Source organism: Megalops cyprinoides, chromosome 8 (genome assembly GCF_013368585.1).
Source record: "Megalops cyprinoides isolate fMegCyp1 chromosome 8, fMegCyp1.pri, whole genome shotgun sequence".
NCBI lineage: Eukaryota > Metazoa > Chordata > Actinopteri > Elopiformes > Megalopidae > Megalops > Megalops cyprinoides.
Genome location: NC_050590.1, coordinates 14,584,268 through 14,604,004, shown reverse-complemented (window position 1 = coordinate 14,604,004; position 19,737 = coordinate 14,584,268). Strand labels below are relative to the sequence as shown.

At 40.5% G+C, this 19,737-nt stretch overlaps 1 protein-coding gene across 1 annotated transcript; it reads right to left on the bottom strand.

Annotated features, from left to right (window-relative positions):
• Positions 1-1,464: 1,464 nt before the first annotated feature.
• On the bottom strand, positions 1,465-17,073 carry gpatch1 (G patch domain containing 1). The gene is made up of 20 exons (XM_036535126.1): positions 17,001-17,073; positions 16,129-16,263; positions 15,854-15,939; positions 15,202-15,362; positions 14,971-15,068; positions 14,783-14,841; positions 14,277-14,522; positions 13,733-13,883; positions 13,108-13,187; positions 10,413-10,617; positions 7,581-7,865; positions 6,985-7,163; positions 6,559-6,686; positions 6,350-6,456; positions 5,576-5,751; positions 4,281-4,530; positions 3,884-3,991; positions 3,644-3,756; positions 1,864-2,012; positions 1,465-1,663 (listed from the first exon to the last, which is right to left on the bottom strand). Exons 1-20 carry the CDS (start codon positions 17,068-17,070, stop codon positions 1,633-1,635), a joined length of 2,817 nt encoding a protein of 938 aa, XP_036391019.1. The 5' UTR covers positions 17,071-17,073; the 3' UTR covers positions 1,465-1,632.
• Between the last annotated feature and the right edge of the window lie 2,664 nt (positions 17,074-19,737).

Genomic DNA, 19,737 nt, shown 5'->3' with positions numbered 1-19,737 from the left:
ATTATGGAATGGCATTTTCTTTATGCTCTCAATCATTGTTGAATTCTGCAATCTTGTACTGCCACAGGAGGAAAATACAGCCAGTGTAACACCAACGCCCCTAATACATAAGAAATAAAACAAAGCAAAACTGAAAATGACGTTATGCCCTCAAAATGACTCAATATAAACATTTGGTCTATTACTACTTTGAGAAGACCAAACATACCCAGACCTGTGTTGAAAGATCTGTTTAGTATTGTGGGTTTTCTATGCATGGTTACAGCAAGACTTTGGTAGCTCAGGAAAGGCCAAAGTATAAATCTGCCCTTAAAATAAACCAAAGATCAGGAAAGCATAACAATATAAAGCTAACATCATTTTAACAGATGTGAGGATCAACTGTGTTATCATCAGTTGAGAACAACCTTCATACAACCTTGTTCATATAAACAACTTTGATTTCAGTTTTGAATGATGACCTAATAAAACTCTGCCTGGGAGCTACAGAGTGGTTTGTCCTTCGCTGTTGTTTGCCTATTTTTGTAGTACCTCAAGGATCATGTAAACAGTCCCACAGAAACAATTACTATTGACAAATGCACCCATTTAGCACAGACGGAAATATACTAGAAATGCACTCTTAAAACTAGCTAATATGGCTCATGAAGTTTGAAAGACCACACCCTTTTCAGATGGCAAGATGAAAAAACACAGGGCCAAATTACAAAACAACTTACAAAACAATGAGTAGAATTACTTTGTAGTGCTTGTTCAGATTCTGCAAAGTAATGTGACCCTAATTGTCTATTGTGATGTCACTTCAGTCAAATATCAGTAATTGTGAGGGCAAGTACCTTGTCATCTGTGTGACAAATGTTTGTACTGACTTTGAGAACATCTGCTTTGTGCTCATGAGTAACTTGACATTTCTGTATGAGACACTTTTAGAAGGGAAGGAATTAAGTGAAAATATTTAGATTTATAAGTTTGTGCTTTACAAACCATCACTTTGAAGATATTGTGGACCAAACAAAGAGAGAATTCAATATATATACACCTCTTACAGCACAACAGCAGTTACATGAATTTTATGTTAACAAAAGGTCCCTCTCGCATAGTAAAAACATAGCTAAAAGAGTTTAAATGGCATGGCAAAATTAAGAAAGCAGGAATTGGCATACAGAACTGCCATATATGTAGGATCCTTGTAAAATTACATTTTTGTGTGATTTTGTCTTCTTGTGTTTTGTCTTAAAAGAAAAAAACATATATATAATATGATAATTTCATTACAATGTCTGTAAGGCTGAATGTTATCTAAACCAAAACTTCAGAAATTGCCGACAACTACGTTGAAGTTTAACAGAATTTATTAAAAAGAAAGTCTCCATCATCAATTTGACAGTTGAACATAAAAAAACACAATTGTTAATAAAAACAAAGCAAAGACAATCTCTAGCACAATGCCAGTGCATGGGGCATTCTAATGACCAGCACCCAAATCCTCCAGTTACAGGAGTTTCATCTTCACATTGCTCAGAACGACAGTAAGATATGCGTTATATGTTTGACATTATGTTACATCATAACAGTGTGCCTCACAGTATCCTCATGGAGGAGACAAGCCTTTCTTCTGTGTCAACAAATTGATCACAATTTCTTCCCGCTGAGTGTTTTTAACCTGTCAAATAAAGGAAAGATGCAAGTACATAATTAGAAAACATTTCAAATACAACATCAGTTGTGCTCAGTCCCTGTGGCAGCCCTAAAACTGAAGGATTTCTTCCTTCATTAAAGTTTTTCAGTTCTATTATTTGCAAACAGCTTAACACTTGGAAGTTTATCGGGAGAAGACTGGAATGGTTGTAGATGAACTCTCACCGTTTTAGCAGCTCCTCGGTAGAGATAGCACCAGAGCTGTCATCTGTGTCACTGTCACTGTCCTCAGAGCCATCTGCACCGCTGCTGGCCTCCTCCTCCTTCTTCTTCTGCTTGCCCTTGCGCTTCTGCTTTTTGTGTTTCTTCTTTTGCTGAAAACCCACAAGCAAAAAGTGAAGATGAAGCAGGGTCCTGAGAACCCTGCCTGGCAGTGCCGTACCTTTAACACTGAGGTTTGAAAGGCTGAGCTCCCGTGGAGGCAACTGTGATACAGTCCAAAAACTCACCATAAAAGCCCAGCGGCCCAAGTGCATGCTTACAGCAAACGTTTTTTTTTTTCCTACGTGTGTTTGTGCTCCTTCTTCCTGTGCTTGCCAGCTGCGTACCTCAAACACACTGGCCTCTTTCCCACCAACGCGAACTAGGTGCTAGTTCTGGGACGTTGCTAGTGCCAGCTCGGAGTTGGTTCAACTTGCAAACCTTGTAAGAACCGGTTTGCTTTTCCACGGGCAGAGACTCACCATAGAGTCACGTCAATATGCCACTGTATATGTCTGTATACGTCTCCGCTTTCCCACTAGCGCCAAGTTAGCAGTGGTGGCTGGTGAGCTGGAAACAGAGGAAGCCCCAACACTACCTTTAAATCTATCATTACTTTCAAACTGTTCCCCTTTATCCTCCTTGATTAACAATAAAACAAATAATTCACAAAATAATCGACACCAATCGTGTAAACAGAGCTAATGATTATGCTTAACATTTGATTTGTAATTTGAATTTTGTAACACAAGAAAGCTATAATGTAACACATTTAAGAGAAAGCTTTGGGATTACTTGCCACTTAATTATTCAAACTGCCATCCTTGTTAATTAAACAACCTCATGCTGTAGCTTTCGCAATAGCACACAAATTTCAGACAATCTACGGTGCTTTGCGAGCATAGTGTTTCGCTAGCTTGCAGCTGCCACTGCTAGCTAGTGGGAACAAACAACAACAAAAACAAGAGAACAGTGCTTTAAAAAAAAAAAAACTTGTCCACTACACTTTATACAATGTTAGCCTACTGTGAGGTCAAATGTTAAGTGACATTGGTAGGAGAGTCAATGGCAATGTTAGAAAGTAGCATGCTAACGTTAGCTACTGTCACCAAGGTTATGGTAGCTGGCTAGCTAGCTGTTGTTCAGCTAACATTACCCAAGCAAGCATAGCTACTAATTTCTCACATCAATGATACTAATGTCGACCGTAACATTGACGTGAGAAATTAGTAGCTATGCTTGTTTGGATAAAGTTAGGTGACCAACAGCCAGCTAGCTAATTTCTCACATCAATGTTATGTTTGTAACACTGATGTGAGAAATTAGTAGCTCATTAAACAGCTAAGAAATTCACAGCTGGCTGGCAACAAGGCGAAACATTTGAAAAATAAAACTCTGGTTTTTCTTCTTCTAGACGCTATACTAGCTCTAATTTTTTTAAAAAAATGGCGGTCAAAAAGTTTTAGTTGGTCTTATTGGTCACGATAATCCCGCCCCAAGCCCCTGACGTAGTGGTTCTTTGTTCTAGACCAGCAAAATGTTGGTGCCGTTCTCGAACCAGTTTTCCTGGCCGAGAGCCGGTTCTTTGGCTGTCGAAACGCGATTAGGCACCGACTCTCGAACTGCCTTGGTGGGAAAGGGGCAACTGAGGTCTAAAAGGCTGAGTTCCCATTGAGGGAACTGTGATATAGTCAAAAAACTCACCATAAAACCCTGGTGAGCCAAGTACATGCTTAAAACAAACCTTTTTTTCCTTCTTGTGTTTGTGTGCCTTCTTAGCCTTGTGCTTCACTTTGCACTTCTTCTTGCGCTTTTCCTCCTTGTGTGAGGGTACCAAGGATGGTGGCCGCTCTCCCACTGGAAACCATATTTAAATGTGATGGGACATGAAGGAAAAAGTTAACTTAAATAGGAAAATAGTGGTACTTTTACACAGTTGTTAAATAATGTAACCTGGAAAAAAATGAGAAAAAACATCACTTGCATGGTAGTGAAGGAGGAGGTAGCCTGGGACCAAACTCCTCTTCTTCCTCTCTGTGGTCCCTGGGGGGAATGGTAGTGGAGCCACTTTGTGCTGGAGAGGTTTTCAACTCTGCAATGGCAATCACAATGCAACTCTTACATAACACCACAATCAAAACTTTCTCATTCACTTCCATTACCTGCCTGCTCTAATCAGTGGAGTGACTCTGCTCTGCATTTATACAATGTGTAGACCTACTCTGTGCATGAGATCATCCTGGGAATCAAAGTGGTGTTACTGCACCTTGTTTCATTTCATAAATCATCACCATCAGTCTGCTAGCCCAGAGCCAACAAACCCAGGATGAACTGTCTGACTGAATGAGAGAGAAGTTTGACCAAATATACAGTGGTCTGACCTCTCGTGGTCTGTGTGGGGACAGGTGGAGCTGGTGGGTTGATGCTGGTGTTGAGTGGACTCGACTTTTGTGGCCCAGCATCCTCCACAACAGTTTCCTCCTCCTCTTCTTCACTCTCGCCCTCAGATGAAGAGGAAGACTTCTCATCGGAAGAACTGGCAAAGATGGCTTTGAATAAATCCATGGGCGGCCTGCTCTCCTCTTCCTCCTCCTCCTCCTCCTTCTGTTGCTGCTGCTCTGCCACTTTTGACTTCATGAAAAAGAGAACAAAAAGTTCTTTTTATACTTACTGAAAAGTTGGATCAACTCACTTATTTAGAAAGTCTGACCTGTGCCTAAGCTGAATCCACCCCCAGCTGTGCTCAGCAAATGTGTGAGGGATCTGACATCACAGAACTCAGCTGATAAATAACTTCTGCTTCAGTAATGTGCCATTTTAGATCAATACTGTCAAACTCAATATGTAACCATGGAAATCAGTTTTTCATCTAGACGTTTGGCTAGAGGATGAAACACAGTGGGATGTGCAGGGTTGTGTGAAAAATTGGTCAGAGGATCGAAGGAGGACTACATGTACTGAAAACCAGGCTGCTTTGACAAGAATAAAGTGACCGAACTGCTAAGCAAGTGCTGACAGAAGAAAGCACACATCGAGGTGCCTGAGTTCAATCTATTCATCCCGAGGTTTGTTTGCTGTGTTGCCTGGGCCTGTTTTTCTTGTGCTTTTGTATTCCAGGTAATGGGTAAACATGTTCACACATACACATCTCTGTTGCTTTGTCAAGCAATTGGAACCTATACATTTAAACTTATAACAAGCCCTCTAAACCAACACACACAACACACTTGTGTCACACAGATGTAGGTATAAAAAAAGACTCAAAACGGAGCTAGTTTGAAAACACCAAACGCACTAAAAATACAAACGTTTCTACCCTACAATCACATCATATATTTCTAGAAATGAGGATATTACAATGAAGTTAAAATGATAATTTCTCCTGAGAATCAATGCAAGAAAATGATTTTTCTAAATTCCAATACAAACCAAAATAAGCTTTTGGATTTTTTTTTTTTTTTTTAAGTATTTCATACCACACATATACCTACATACATAATTGTGACATATCACAGTATATCTGAATTAGAGTAGAATACACAAACCTGAGCTGTTTAAAATTGGTAATTATAACAATACAGCATTCATTTTCTCATAGATGTTGAAAGGCTGCAAACACATGTTCAGTACTCCAGCTCTCTCTAGTTTGAAAGACAGGAGGTGGATAGGTCAGTACCTCCGCAGTGGGGTCTGGTGCTGGGGTGGGGATGTCCAGTTTGCCCTCTTCCTGCTGAAGTGATGATGCCGTACTGCGAGCCTGGCTAAGGAACTCGCTAAGGGGGTCCTTCACCTCACTGGCCGGGGCCATGTCCCACCTTGACATCTTGCCGGGCTTTGCAGGTCTGGGGGCAACTGCTCACACAAGGACAGAAAAAACACACCATGTGATACTGTTCCCTGTCTCTGACACTGAGATTACAGGAAGAGGTGACGACACTCTTTCAGTCACTCATTGAGTGGCTCCTCACCAAACTAACAGCATTTACAACATTTCACAGCTAAAAAGCCAGGATAACCGTTGTAGCCCTTCAGCTGTTGTGATCAGTTCAGAATGTGATATGAGGGAAATCATTTCCAGAAACATTTTTATATTATGATAGCATCCTGAAAATGCTAAATACACTGTGAAATACAGAGATCATAAAATGCGACATCTGGTTAACAATTTACTCCCAAGATGTAATGTTGGCAGATTTAACTAGGACAGGGAGATCAGCGCAACCTCTGTTTCAGAAGCTGCTTGTTGCAGACATGATATCCAGCTCGCTTTCTGTGGGAGAAAAATGTTCTCCAGTCAAATTTCAGGACAGCTGGAGCTTGTTAAGTTTAAACTAACGATCTAGAAGCTAAAATCAGAGAACATAAAGGGGTACTAAAGATATTCTGAGCTCACTGTCACCATTACAGTCACAATGCTACAGCTCTGCTGTCAGAGCAGCTAATGACATACCATGTGGAACGTCACTGCTGATAGTGCTGTTGCTGTCCGTCAGGTTTAAGAAGTTGAACACAGAGAACTTGTCTCTCTTCACCTTGGGCAGCCCCACAAACCCTGACCTGGAAATTCAACAGAAACAGTCGGGGTCAGTATATCAGTGCTGCTTGCTCACTGAAGTCTGTGCCAGTGCTACCGCCATCACCTTTGTGTGGGAGACATACCCAGGGTAAGGGTCAGGGATGTTGAACCTCTTACAGAGCAGTTTGTCAGGGTGCCACTCAAATGTGTCCCTTGTCAGCTTGCCGAACATTTTCATCTTCACTGCTGCCTGCTTGTCACCAACATCACCCTGAGGGCAAGAGAGAAAGGCAAAGAGAATTACACAAATATTCAAAATGCCAAGTGTTTTTTTAAGCTTTTCTCCCCTTTATGCAAGTGTTGGGAATCACCAGTTATACAGCAGGCTCATCTTGCTGCGACAACCTTTGCAGTCATGAAGGAGTTCTGAGGTGAGACCAACGCAACCCTCCAATGTACTCGTACACAGCCTACAGCTATTATTCGCACTACAAGAGCTCAAGTAAGCACCTTGTAACAGGTTTAATACGCAATTTGAATTAAGCCCTGTGAACCGGGCTGTGGCCAACCTCCTGGTCACGTGGGACTTCCACAGTGTCACCGTCATCCTCATGCTTGCCGCGGGTGAACCTGCTGGACAGGGAGGAGCTGCTGGGTTTGTACAGAATGGCGGCGCGCATGAACTCATCCCTCTCCCGACTCCGCTCCCACTCCGTCATGGTGGGGTCCAGGCTGCTCTCCAGAGCATCTGGGCACAACAGCAACAAGGGCTCAACTACCCATCACGCAGAGCTCAAACATACATACATCTACATACATATAACTAACACATATCACTAACTAATGTAGAATCAGGACTTAATAAAATATTAATACATTTTCTATTTATTAAAAATGCATTGTAAAGTGTCAAAAACTGACTGTGCCTTTCTACAGCACTATAAGGGCTGCTCCTATCAGAGTATCTCTTATCAGAATGGGGTTATCCCTTCACTCTTGTCACCAGCAGGGAGTAATATCAACATAGTATATCAAATACCAAAGTCCTGGTTTGCGGGTGATAAGGCCTCACTTGCTACCATACACAAGGGTGGATTAGCTATGAAATCCAGGGATACACCTGTAATCCCCAGTCTGTAATGCTATAGTGCAGTCTCCTGGTTACCTTTCTCTCCCTGTTTGAGCTTGCTGATGTACATGTCATAGCGTGCTTGTTTGTAAGGGTTCTTCTCAAACGGCCTGTACATCTGGGATGAGCTGGCTGTCGGGCTGGACAGGGCTTGCTGGGCGGAGGCCAGAGCGGCTGCAGCCGCCACGCCTGCTTCCACCATGGCCGAATTCCTGTTTTCAGAGGAGCTCTCAGCCGGCCTCCTCTCCTCTGTTGCCCTCCTGAGGTTCGCCAGACGCTCCTTATCCTTACTGTCCAGCAAGTCGAAGACTGAGCTGGGCCCTGTGGACCACACAGAGTGGCAGGCATTATACCATTTCAGAATATGACTGGGAGTGCACATATCAAGAACTTTTCAAATACATACAAATACAAACACACATGAATGGACACAGGAGGCCCTTGCCATTCTTCAGGGATACTTTTCAGAAACTGGAAGAATCTGTGAAAGCTGTGCTTTGGCTACACTAAAAACTTATGCAAAATACAAAAAAATGTAATTAACCACAACAGAGATTACCTATAAATGATTAAAAATTAACAAAAAATTGCTATGCATATTTATTAGGCAAAAAACAAAACAACAATAATTCAGAGCTCTGCAAAATCAGAAAATGTTGAAATATTTCATGGCCCCTAGAACATACCTCAAAATGGAGACTCGGATCAAAACCGACAAGAAAGTAATTTACATTTTTTCCAAAAATATGTCAGTGAAAACACATGCTGACAATGTCAGAGTCCTTTACACATAGCTTACAACAGGCTCGATGAGGATTCTTGTTATCGGGCAAAACCCAGTCGCTATACTCTTCCATATCCGCCGAGTTGGGCTGACTTAACATTTTCCTGTCATTTGAAAATTTTAAGTGTTGCCATATGATTGTGGCCAAATGATTCCAATGTGCTCAACGTTAGCTGACGGCTGTGTGTGTTCATCCCGGGGTGAAAAAAAAACAGACACTGGCACGCTAGCAATATTGGTGTGCCCTGGTGCATGCCACATAGGCAGCTGCACAACAACGCGACATCTAGAGAAAAACCACAATCAAATCTGATGATTTTAACAAACTAATTGTTAGGAAACTGTCACACACACAATATTCTTTGTAAAATGTCAATGTTAGATACCAGATTGTTTTAGTTTTAAGGACCTTTTCAAGCACTTCACTAAAAAAGGTGTGCTTCCAATACTTAAATTTCTGGGCATCTATTTCAAGCCCTTTAAGCAGTTTAAGCACTTTGTGTGAACCCTGCCTCCACAATGCTGTTCAGCAGATCTATCTGAATGCACTACATTGCAGTACATAAGATGAGTGGGCACAAACTGCCTTGGCATTCAGCATGCCAAATCTTGTCCCCCCAGGCTCCTTGCGTTCAAGGTGGCCATGAGATCAGATCAGTGTTATCTATTAGGTGCCAACAGGCTTGGCCAAAGAGAATAGATCTTCATACGGTTTCTCCTTTCCTACCCTGGGGTGCTGTAGGATATCAGAGGAGTGCTGACTGGAAGATTAGGCTCAGAGCTGTGGCTTTACGCTGATAATAACAGGCTGCAGGCACTGGATTCCCACAAAGATTCATATCAATGATGTACTTTGGGCTCACCAGAGACGTCTTACAGTCTCTGGGTGCTAGACAGTTTTCTTCATCTTTTCACAAACAACAGACTGATATCTATACCTTTAATTATCCTAGAGCAAAAATAATCCTTTCTCATTGGTATAAAAACTGCTCAACTCAAGACAGAACACAAAATCTAGGTTCTTGTATTTCTTAAAGCACTGTCACCCCAGGCAATTTCCAAAAAAAAATCTACAGAAAATGGCATCACTTACTTTCAGGTTTCAAGCCATTTTGTTTTTAAGAGAGTACCCAATACAGACACACGCTATCTCTTCAATTCCTTTCAGTTATACCCCTGGGATAATTGTCAGAAATGTGTATATTGCAAGGCCACAACTTAGTGGTACTTTTAAGAAACAGTAAAATGGTACGGTGGTGTTAAGTGATGAGTGACTGAATGGAATAGTCATTGTCAATATATAAAAATTCAAATAAATGAACACATGCCTCTAACTGAGATATAAATCATGGAGCATAGGAGCTCCTTCCTCGCACTCAGAGCCGGGTTGAGTGCTGAGCCTGACTGCTGCTTTAGAGAAAATAATAACTTGAAAGCTTCACTGACAAATGCATATTTTAATCATAAATCTGCAGCATTGAGTCACTGCTTATAAAAGCTTGAGTAGATATTAACTGAAATGAATACTGCCTGAAGGCATCACCTTTTGTCTTGAGTAATCCTCACGCGCTGCTAGATACAGAGAACAGTGCTTGTGTACTCAATGCTACACGTGCAGCTATCACTGTTTGTTCATCCTTGGTAAGATAAACAGACATCTGGGAATAGCTTCACAGCACAGAAGCCGGGGAACAGTCATTAGAGCTGTTAGACACTAATTAAGGCCGTGGCACATAGTGCTCTTGGTGAGTCATGTAGCTGTGGGGACAGAGTGCTGACAGGGCTGAGAGTGTAAATTAGCTGGCACATCCTGAGCTGAGAAAACTGCAGGAAATGTCATCCTGACTTCTGTATTCTCCAGCACTGTCCATCTGGATCAATGCAAGGACTTGTGGTGTGCTGGGCCAATTATGGATGTGGCATGGATGCACGCATGTGCACAAGCAATAACCTAGCAAGACACAAGACATGCCCGCACACACACACACGCCCAACCACTGAGCTCATCAGCTCACCCACAGAAACAGAGGCAGTACAATGGTCTGCTCTACCTTACAGTACAGCTGAAACGCAGGTGGTGGTACCTTGCAGAGCCGACTCTCCCAGCAGGTCTCTCCTCTGAGAAGCATCCATCTGGTGTCGTCCCTTCTGCTGGGAATCCTGGGACACCTGTCCCACTGACGCCTGCAGGGCCTGGGCCACCAGGGGACTGACAGTGGACAGATCCACAACAGGGCGGAAGTAGTGCACGGGTCTGTAATCCCGGGGAAGCTCTGGAGGAGGGAAGACCTGCGTTGTCAAACAGAGAGAGGAAAGGGAATAATTGCATTTCATACAAATGAATACCTTCAACATCACAAACCACATTCATATGACTGCTGAAAATACTCTTTATGTAAAGACCTTAATAAGGAACATTATTCTACCTAAACAGCAGCCCTATGGGAATAAGAATACATTTTAAAGTAGAGTACAATGGTGTTAAAGCACCAAGTGAAACTGTAAGATAAATAAGGAGCATGGTATATAGTAAGTGCTTAATAAACAACATATTTCAGATCTACACAAGGGTATAAAAACATTACAATCTTGTACTGACAAGAAAAGGCCCATCATCGCATGTACTTTAACCTACATTTGAATTAATGAGAATACAGTTTATATATGGTATTTGCTATGCATTAAAAGCAAGAGAAACTAACAACAATCAATATGGGAATAAGAAACATCAAATAAACAAACATATACATATATATATATATAAAATCATTTAAAACAGCCACTAACAATACAAAAACACAATGAGAACACTAAAACTAATAATAAAATAAGAACAATACACTAAAACAACAATCATTACTGCCAAATCTGGTTTTAAATGATCCTAGTGTCCATAGATCGAAAAACCCTACCTATTCTACTCGTTAATAACCGTCCTCAAGAACAAATGCTTCAGTGTCAGTGTGAAACTCACTTTAGCCTACTTCAACTTGTACCACTTATCTGCTTTTGTTGGCAGAACATACTGTTAGTGTGCACAGCCTCTGGGCTTTGTTTTGACTTGGACATTAAAAAAGTTGGGTACAGGGGATTGCCAGTGAAGAACATTTATTCCCTGTTGTCACAGGCTAACTGTGGGTTGTGCAGATCACTGTAAACAATAAAGTTGCCTTTGTTTTTTTTTTCATGGCTGAAGCCACTTATTGGAACAAAAGAAAACAGCGCTCCTTCATACAATGACAAAGCAGACCTGCTCTCACAGAACATGAGGCAACATGACCTACGTAATATCAAAATGCTACACATTTTAATTAGATGCCCCCGCCTTCTCACCCTCAACTATCCATCAGTAACCATGCATCCCTTGATACTGGAATATAAAACTCCCCAACCCCACAGTCCTTCCTTCCATACTCACTGCAGGGGTGCAGAAGGGAACTTAACTACAGAAACTGGTGCTTGCTAGAATGTTAGGTAAGAATGTTAAAATATCTTGAAATAATTTACACAGCACACCTTGCTAATCCCTTTATAAATTTTAAATCCCCCCCAAGCTTCAACTTACTCTTCACTTACTGAGATTAAGCACTTTGAGTCTGTCTTTGTAAGTCATCCTTTTAAGACCTGGGGCCAGTCATGTTACCTTTCCCCACACCTGTTCTAGAGCTTTGATATTTTTATACCATGTGGTAACCACAACTGAACACCTCAGTGAAAATTTCTGTGTTCCCACCATCAGGCAAGTGACAGTGGAGGCAGCCCAATTTGCTGTCAATGTGTCAGAGTGCTGTAAGATAAAGAAAACTGCCTTTCACAGCACCTTACAGGGTCACCGTCCCAGTACCAACAAGTCAGATAATTCTCCAGTGTCTCTGAACCACTGGTCACGAATTTGACAGCAGTGTTGTGGTATGACTCTAAGATAATATGTGTATTCTGGTGCAAAATGGCAGCCCTTGCTATGAAGCACTTTAAGATGCTTGTAGTTTCTTTCCAAATGCATTAAATATTAATGACAATGTACGTCCATACTTACAGTCTCAGATACCATCTGTAACCATTTTAAATGGTTCTGGAGTGTGTAAATGACTTAGGGAAGTTAAATATCAAAACATTTTGAAACTTAAACCTCAAAAGCAGTCTAAAATCTCAACATTTGCTGTATTTATAGAACACTTAAGCCCTGAACAGAATTATAATTCACATCAATCAGATTACAAAATGACCAAAATCTCCAAATTACTTATTTCTGAACTTAAGTGCTACTTTTAACTCTTTTTAACTGAACATTTTACCACTATGACCCTAAACTCCCCTCTTCACATGCCTAGCCTCTGTTCTAAACTACAGACTACAAGAAAAGGATGACACTGCACATCAGATCAACATCAGAAGACCACATGTGAACATTATATATTTCTTTACCACAACTCACTATCACACAATGGAAACAAGCTTCTGACCCAAGTTGGGTAAAAAGTGAAATGGTGACACCTTTTATAGATATAAATAAATAATATAAATTTTCTGTGCTCTTCATTTTACTGATTTGTATAAAATCAAAGAAACCTTCAAGGCTTTTTAAATTTTGACACACTATACACTGAATTCCACGCTAGCTTTGAGCAGCACTATGGTATTCTTGTGTCAGAAACCCTTGATAGAACTGAATTTATTTGACAACAAAAACCACAATGCATGAGAAACAAATATTTTGAATAGGATTTTGAATAGGACTTCTATAACACACAAGTCTATAGAAAAGAAAAGATTGCCTACTATTTTAGTGTCCACAGTCTTGGTAGCCAGTGTAAATCCCTCCAAAATTTTACCCAGATATGCAGCATCTTTGTCAGATCCTATGGAAAAGAAAAATGAACACAAAATGATATCCAAATGCAGAAAAGTGCAATTAATGTCCACCGTCCACTGCCTTCCACTAAACATTTAAACTGGCAAACATGGGACCTTTTACACTCTGATGATAAAAACATGCCCTAGAGGTTGGTATAAGCAGTTAAGATGGTTAAGCTGATACTTCAAGCAAGAACTGGATCAGTGGTACAACACATTTCTTTTCCAAAAGTCAAACAAATTGTTCACTCTTTCCATGGCTGCATCCAGGAAGCTTTTTGTAAGATAATACACAATAGGGAATAACTTCCATGGGGTTGAGTACAATCACTAATGAGTCACTCTGGAACATACAAAACATTCATATTTGAGTGCGAGTGCTGTATTAGAGACATCTGTCCTTGTCAGTGCTCTCAGTGAAAGACGACGAGTCATCACGTCTCTTTCACAGAGAACACCTGTTCATATGTCATCCACTTTGATTATATATAAATTTTCAAATGAATGGAAGCCTTTCCTGCTATTGCCTGTCTGTACAACACTGCACTACCTTTCTTCTTCTTGGTATACTGCTGTGGAGCTGTCCATCCATACAGCCCATCTTCTTTTTCCTCTCCTCCCAGTTCAGTGTAGTAGTTGGAGAGAGAGTCTCTGTGGTAGATATCGTCATCATCCTCCTCCATGGCCCCCACTCCAAATGCCTAGAGATCCAAAATAATAGAACACTCAGGAAATCTCAATAAATGTAAAAGGGGATGAGGAAATTTTGAATGCTTATCCCATCCAAAAGCAGACCCACAGTGAAAAAACACCACTCTTTAAAGTTCCCTCTGGTAGACTCCTTATTACAGACTCTTTCCATGTTTCCACACAGTGACACACTCCCTTTTCATACCTTGTTGATCACTACCATCTTTTGCATCAGCTTATTGTTTGTTGGGGTAAGAATGTGTTTTCCCCATAAATCCATTCAACTGAAAGAGCGTAGCCTGGTACAACCACAGTGCACGCTGTTTACCAATGTTAAGGTAAAGCATGTGACATGTGTTTTAATACTCAAGATTAATAACTACACTGCGGACTCCTGCGCTTACCTGGCCAGTAACTCCACCTCTCCTCTTATTTCTTGGCCCAGGGTCTCCCAGCAGGCTGCTGGCCCTGTCAGAGTCCAGGGTAAAGAGGTCAATATGCCCTGCACCAGAACAACCCATCAAGGCCTGCTGGGGGTTCAGACCTCGGTACCCCAACCCATGCAGATCGTCTTTGGGGGTGAAGTCAATGGGTGTAACATCTTTTGGGGCAAAGGTCACATTTTCAGGGATGTATTCATCTTCTTCCTCCTTTCAATAAAACATGAAAAAGCATCAACAAAATTTGATTACATGTCTGCTTATGAGTGGTACCTTAAATAACTTCATTTAATATCTTATCTATTCAGACAGCAGGACCATAGCTGTGTATCTTGAGATTTACTTATTAAAAATGCTCACGCACTTTTTCCCCACAAGCAATCTAAACCTACAGGATTATTTTCACAAACACTAAACCTCAGAGCAGTCATAAAATAAAATTAAAAGAGACACAAAAAAGTTATGAATACCTCTGACTCCTCTGACCCATTTGGTGGCAGTGAACAGCCATAGACTCTCACTCCAGGATCTGAAACAGAAAAGGCTCTTGGAGAAGAGTATCCGATCTCGTTGATCTCCTTGCCTAATTAATGGAGATGCTTAATTTGAAGAAACAACTACCCGCTGGAACTGATGCACGTGCAGAAATGTTGCTCACCGGTTTTCTGTTTGGCAGATTTCCTTTTCAGCCGTGGCCCCACCCCCTGCCCCTCCTTCCAGCCCATCTTCCTCAGCAGCTCCACACCGATCGAGCTCCTGACACACAACACACACTCGCCTTACTGCACAGCAATAAAACACATTTCATTCAACTGTGCTTGTGGGGGGAAAAAAGGAAATCCAAAAAAATTAAAAGCAGCTTCCGTTCTCTGTGCAATGAGGTCTGTACCTGGCTGGGGTGACAAGGTCCTCCAGGACAGTGTCTCCAGGGATGGGTCCTGTCAGTGAAGCGATGGCTCGGGCTTTGTCTCTGATCTGGTTCTTTTTCCCAGATGCAAAATCATCTGTGGTTGTGATTTCACAGGGTGCAATTCCATGTTCACTAAAATCCTTTGATGAAAATCAATCGGTTTAAATATTAAAAAAACAAACAAACAATGCACTGACATTTAGGCTAGAATAACACAACATCACTGAACAGTTAACATGAAATATGCTTTTTGGGATAAGACTGCTGACAATCACTCTATCTATTAGTCACCCAGCCCCCACACAGTTTAAAGCTGAGATGACAGACAAACACATTTAATGTTAATTAAGTGTATATGCGTATATGGCATGTGTATGGTAGCAATCATGAAGTGTATATGACAGTGTGTGCTCTAGGCTGTCTAGTCAGGTTAGCACAAGCTAACTTGTGGTAGGGCCTGAACAGTGTTTTGTTCACACTCACTGGTCAGGGAGTGTTAACCTGGTCTGACACTGTTGCTCATTCAGCTTGAATGGATACACTTCTGTTCTCTTGTGCTGAAAGCTGCCCTGGATAAGAGCATCTGCTAAATGAATGTAGTGTAATGTAACAGCAAAGTCCGAGATATCACCTCCTCATCCATGAAATCTTCCGGCCTGGACACATGTTTTTCTGCCTTCTGCTGACGTGATGACAGAAATGTTGATGGTGTCCATCCTATAAAATAAAATAAAAAACAAAAAACAACAACATGATGGTGCGTCACGGTCTGTACATATGCCACCCACAAGATGTTCATACGAGTTCAAATGTCATTTCAAACCTATACTTACTTCAAATCCATCTTTTCAGCAAGCACTACATCCATGGGAGACATAATTGTATTTAAATGAATTACACACAAACCTTCTTTGGATCCCACAGTATTGAAGTAACCAGCAGAAAAGCCCCCGGTGAAGGCTCCATGGAACCTTTTGTAACGTCCCTTCTCATCCTTGACCGTCTGATCTTGAATGGGGATCGGTTTTTTCAGAGGCTGATCTTCGTAAGTAAAGAAGAATAGCATCAAACAACACAATTTACGACTACTTCGACCTCCTTTTCACATGCAATTCTGAGCACACGCACGGTTAGCTTGAAATATTAAGCAAAGTCTTAAAAAGGCAGTTATTCAGGTGCCATTGCATGGCATAAAATACTGGATGGGACAACTACGAGTACTGTACAACCATTGCACTCACAGTAAACGCGTTGTGCATTATGATAGCATTTTTAGATTCGATTAAATTCAAGAAGCGGACAAAGAACTTTTTAAATTAGATTAATGCTGCGTCGTGCAACAGAATGTTGGTTTTACTGAATCTGAAAGTAGACCCGAGACCACTTCGACAAATTTTCTTTTATCAGCCAATATATAGTTATTAGCGAGTAATCAAGCTAGCAACGTTTCTGGTAAAATTAAACACTTAACATTCACAAGTTCCAAGAGGAAAAATACCGGGAAAGAAGTATTTAGAAATATTTCCGAGGTTAGATAGTTCACTTACAAGATAGCTTGTCAGTCAACTAACTAGCTACCTAGCCAGCTGTCACGAACTGTGATACCCCTTATGTTTTCGTGTAACACATTATCCATCCAACTGCGTAGCCAACTAGAGAGAGAATCGTAGAGGAAGCATTTTCATAGTAAATAACTGACACGGACAGCTTTGTCTCCAATAAGTCCTCAAACCACCACTAAAATAAAGAAATTCAAAACGTTACACATAATCTACTACCTTCTTCTAGGGGTTCTAAAGGGGTCCCGTAAGTCACAAAATCCTCCTCGCCGTCACTATCAGACGCCATGTTTACCAACGACAAAGGCCTCCTTGAGGGCAATCTCTGTCAAATATCGCGTTTTTCCCTGCAGTAGGGTATTTGTAAAGATGTACTGCCCTCTATTGTGTGGGAGGTTAACTGACCATAAGAAATTCGAAGGAAATTTAAAAAAATGTTAAATACAAATAAATAGCAACAATTCATATTTTATTCACTAAATAGAAACATAATTATCAGTCGACGACAAAACATTTTCTCGCACCTGCATCAGTATTCATTGTCAAATGGCGACCGTGTTTATACATTGAGCCTCCCTTACAAAAAAAGCACTGAACAGTCACTGTAAGCAAACGCTGTTACAACTGCGACGACTAGTGGCAAAATGTCGTTACTGCGCAGGCTCACTGTGTGAGTGATAGAGGGAAGCAACCCAACTATTTACAGGCTGGCATCTTCCTTACAAGGGGGTGGGTCTAGACGTTGCAAGCACTCCGGACTCAGTCCAGGATGTCATCTGTTTTAGAAACTGATAAATTCAAACCACTATGTTAGATGTAAATAAATCAAATACCATGGCATTATAATTATAACAGTTCATTTATTATGTCAATTTCATTATAAAGCACTCTTGACATCATTAATAGAACGTAAAAAGTACTAAAGGATGTTTGGGTTTGAGTTTCCTCCTTATTTTCATTGAACTGAAGAAATTCTCTTGCATCATTGTTCTGGAGGTGACAGTGGCCTAAATGCTGCTAAACATAACTGTGTTCTCTGCCCCCTGCTTCCTTGTCACACATAAACGAACACAAACATGTTATGCAGTAGAGCACACAAAACCCATCTGTGTTTCCGCTATGTTCCTAGGCAACATAATATCACAAGAAAGTATCCTACCTTAATTTCCAGGTCTAGGACAGGCCTGGTACAAGGGATAGCATCTTTGATGCAGATCTGCAAAGCGATGGATGACACCTTCATCTATGTTTTTGAGCACACTTTTTAAATTGAGAGAACAACTAAGTGCTTTAGATGTGTCTGGTCCATGGCGCTGTGTAACCTTGTGTGGAGGCACCTCAGAGTGATTTCAGTGTTGTTTTTATGTTTGTTTTTTTTTTTTTTGTTTTTTTTTATGTGTTTTTACACGTAAAACCACTAGTTCTTCCAAACTGGATTTTATAATGTTTTGCAAGTTCATCAAGGCACTTCTGAGACAGAAAATTTTTGGACTTTGGATTGCAGGCTTGAACTTATTGAATAGTGATGTTTCAACAACTAATTAAGCTAGCTAAAGGCTTTAAAGCTCAAAGTCCTGGTTGATTGTTGTGCAGTGGCCAGATTGGCTGGCTAATATCAACAGCTAATTAATACACATGGCTTGGCTGGCCACAGGACAAAGTTTCACCAGTTCAAAGTTAGAAGAGAAATAATAACACACATTATTTTTTGCTGTCTAAATATAACGTTATATGTTGTACTGTTAACATTACCTTTCTCATTTTTGCTACGTGACTGTATTGTACAAAGAATTGTCTCGTGAGCTAGCCCATAATTTTTACTGTTTGAAAGAGAGTAGAAAGGGGGTGAAGCAGGACGGGATAGTTACCTTGCTACTACTTTGTGAGCAGTCTTTGTAGTTGAGTATTTTGCATTCACAATGCACATGCATTCACAATGCAAATTCATTCCACAATAATAATTTGGCATTAAAAAGAGACCAGGGGCTAATGAAAAAATACCCAGGGTTATAGATCAATAGCCAGGCCCTAGGTGTACCCCTGCTCAGTAACATGTGAATCTGTGTATCACACCATATGTTTAAACCATTTGACGTATAAAAAAATCCTTTTCTTCAGCATGAAAATATATATTTGAAATCTCTTCTGACAAATCTCTTTCGCTTATGGCAATACAGCCAACTGAACAAACAAACAAACAAATGCAACCCCCCCCCCCCAAAAAAAAAACATAAAGACAAAGGTGCAGTATTTCCATGCTGTGCTCCATCTAGTGGTTTCAGAGTGTCAATATTCATCACATAAGTAATCTTAGTTGGTAATAATAAAAATCTCAGTATTTTTCAGTTTTATAACTAACCTGGTCCCAAATAATTGTTTTTGGGATTTATAATTGTAATGATTGTAAATCTGTAAGCTATTTAGAATATGCAATTTCACATCTATAGCTAAGCAAAAAAGGAAACCGCGGTATGAAGTATTTATAATAAGAAGGCTGCAAGTTCACATCCTGGGTGGTGCACTACAGTCTCACCCTCAAGCAAGAATTTTAATTTGAACTGCTTCACTAAATATCTAGCTGCATAAATAAATAGTCAATCCGGTTCAAAATGTAATCTATATGGGTTTATGCAAATAGAAAAATTATTTCATATTTAGGGAACTATATAAAAGTATAATACATACGGCTGTTCTCTGAAAACTCATTGATCTTACCTTGAATTCATCATTAAAATATATAAATATACTTGAAACTGCTTTTAGTTTTCTCAAAGAAATCAATAAGTATTTGAAACTTTTTACTACCAAATGCACCACTCAACAAGTCAATGACCTTTGCAAGATATGCTTGGGGCATGTTTTCAGAGAACTTAAAACATAACCCGGAATAAATGCCAAGTGAAGGTCCTAGTCTAACAAAAAAGATTACATTAAACAAAAGTTGTGGTGACCCTGT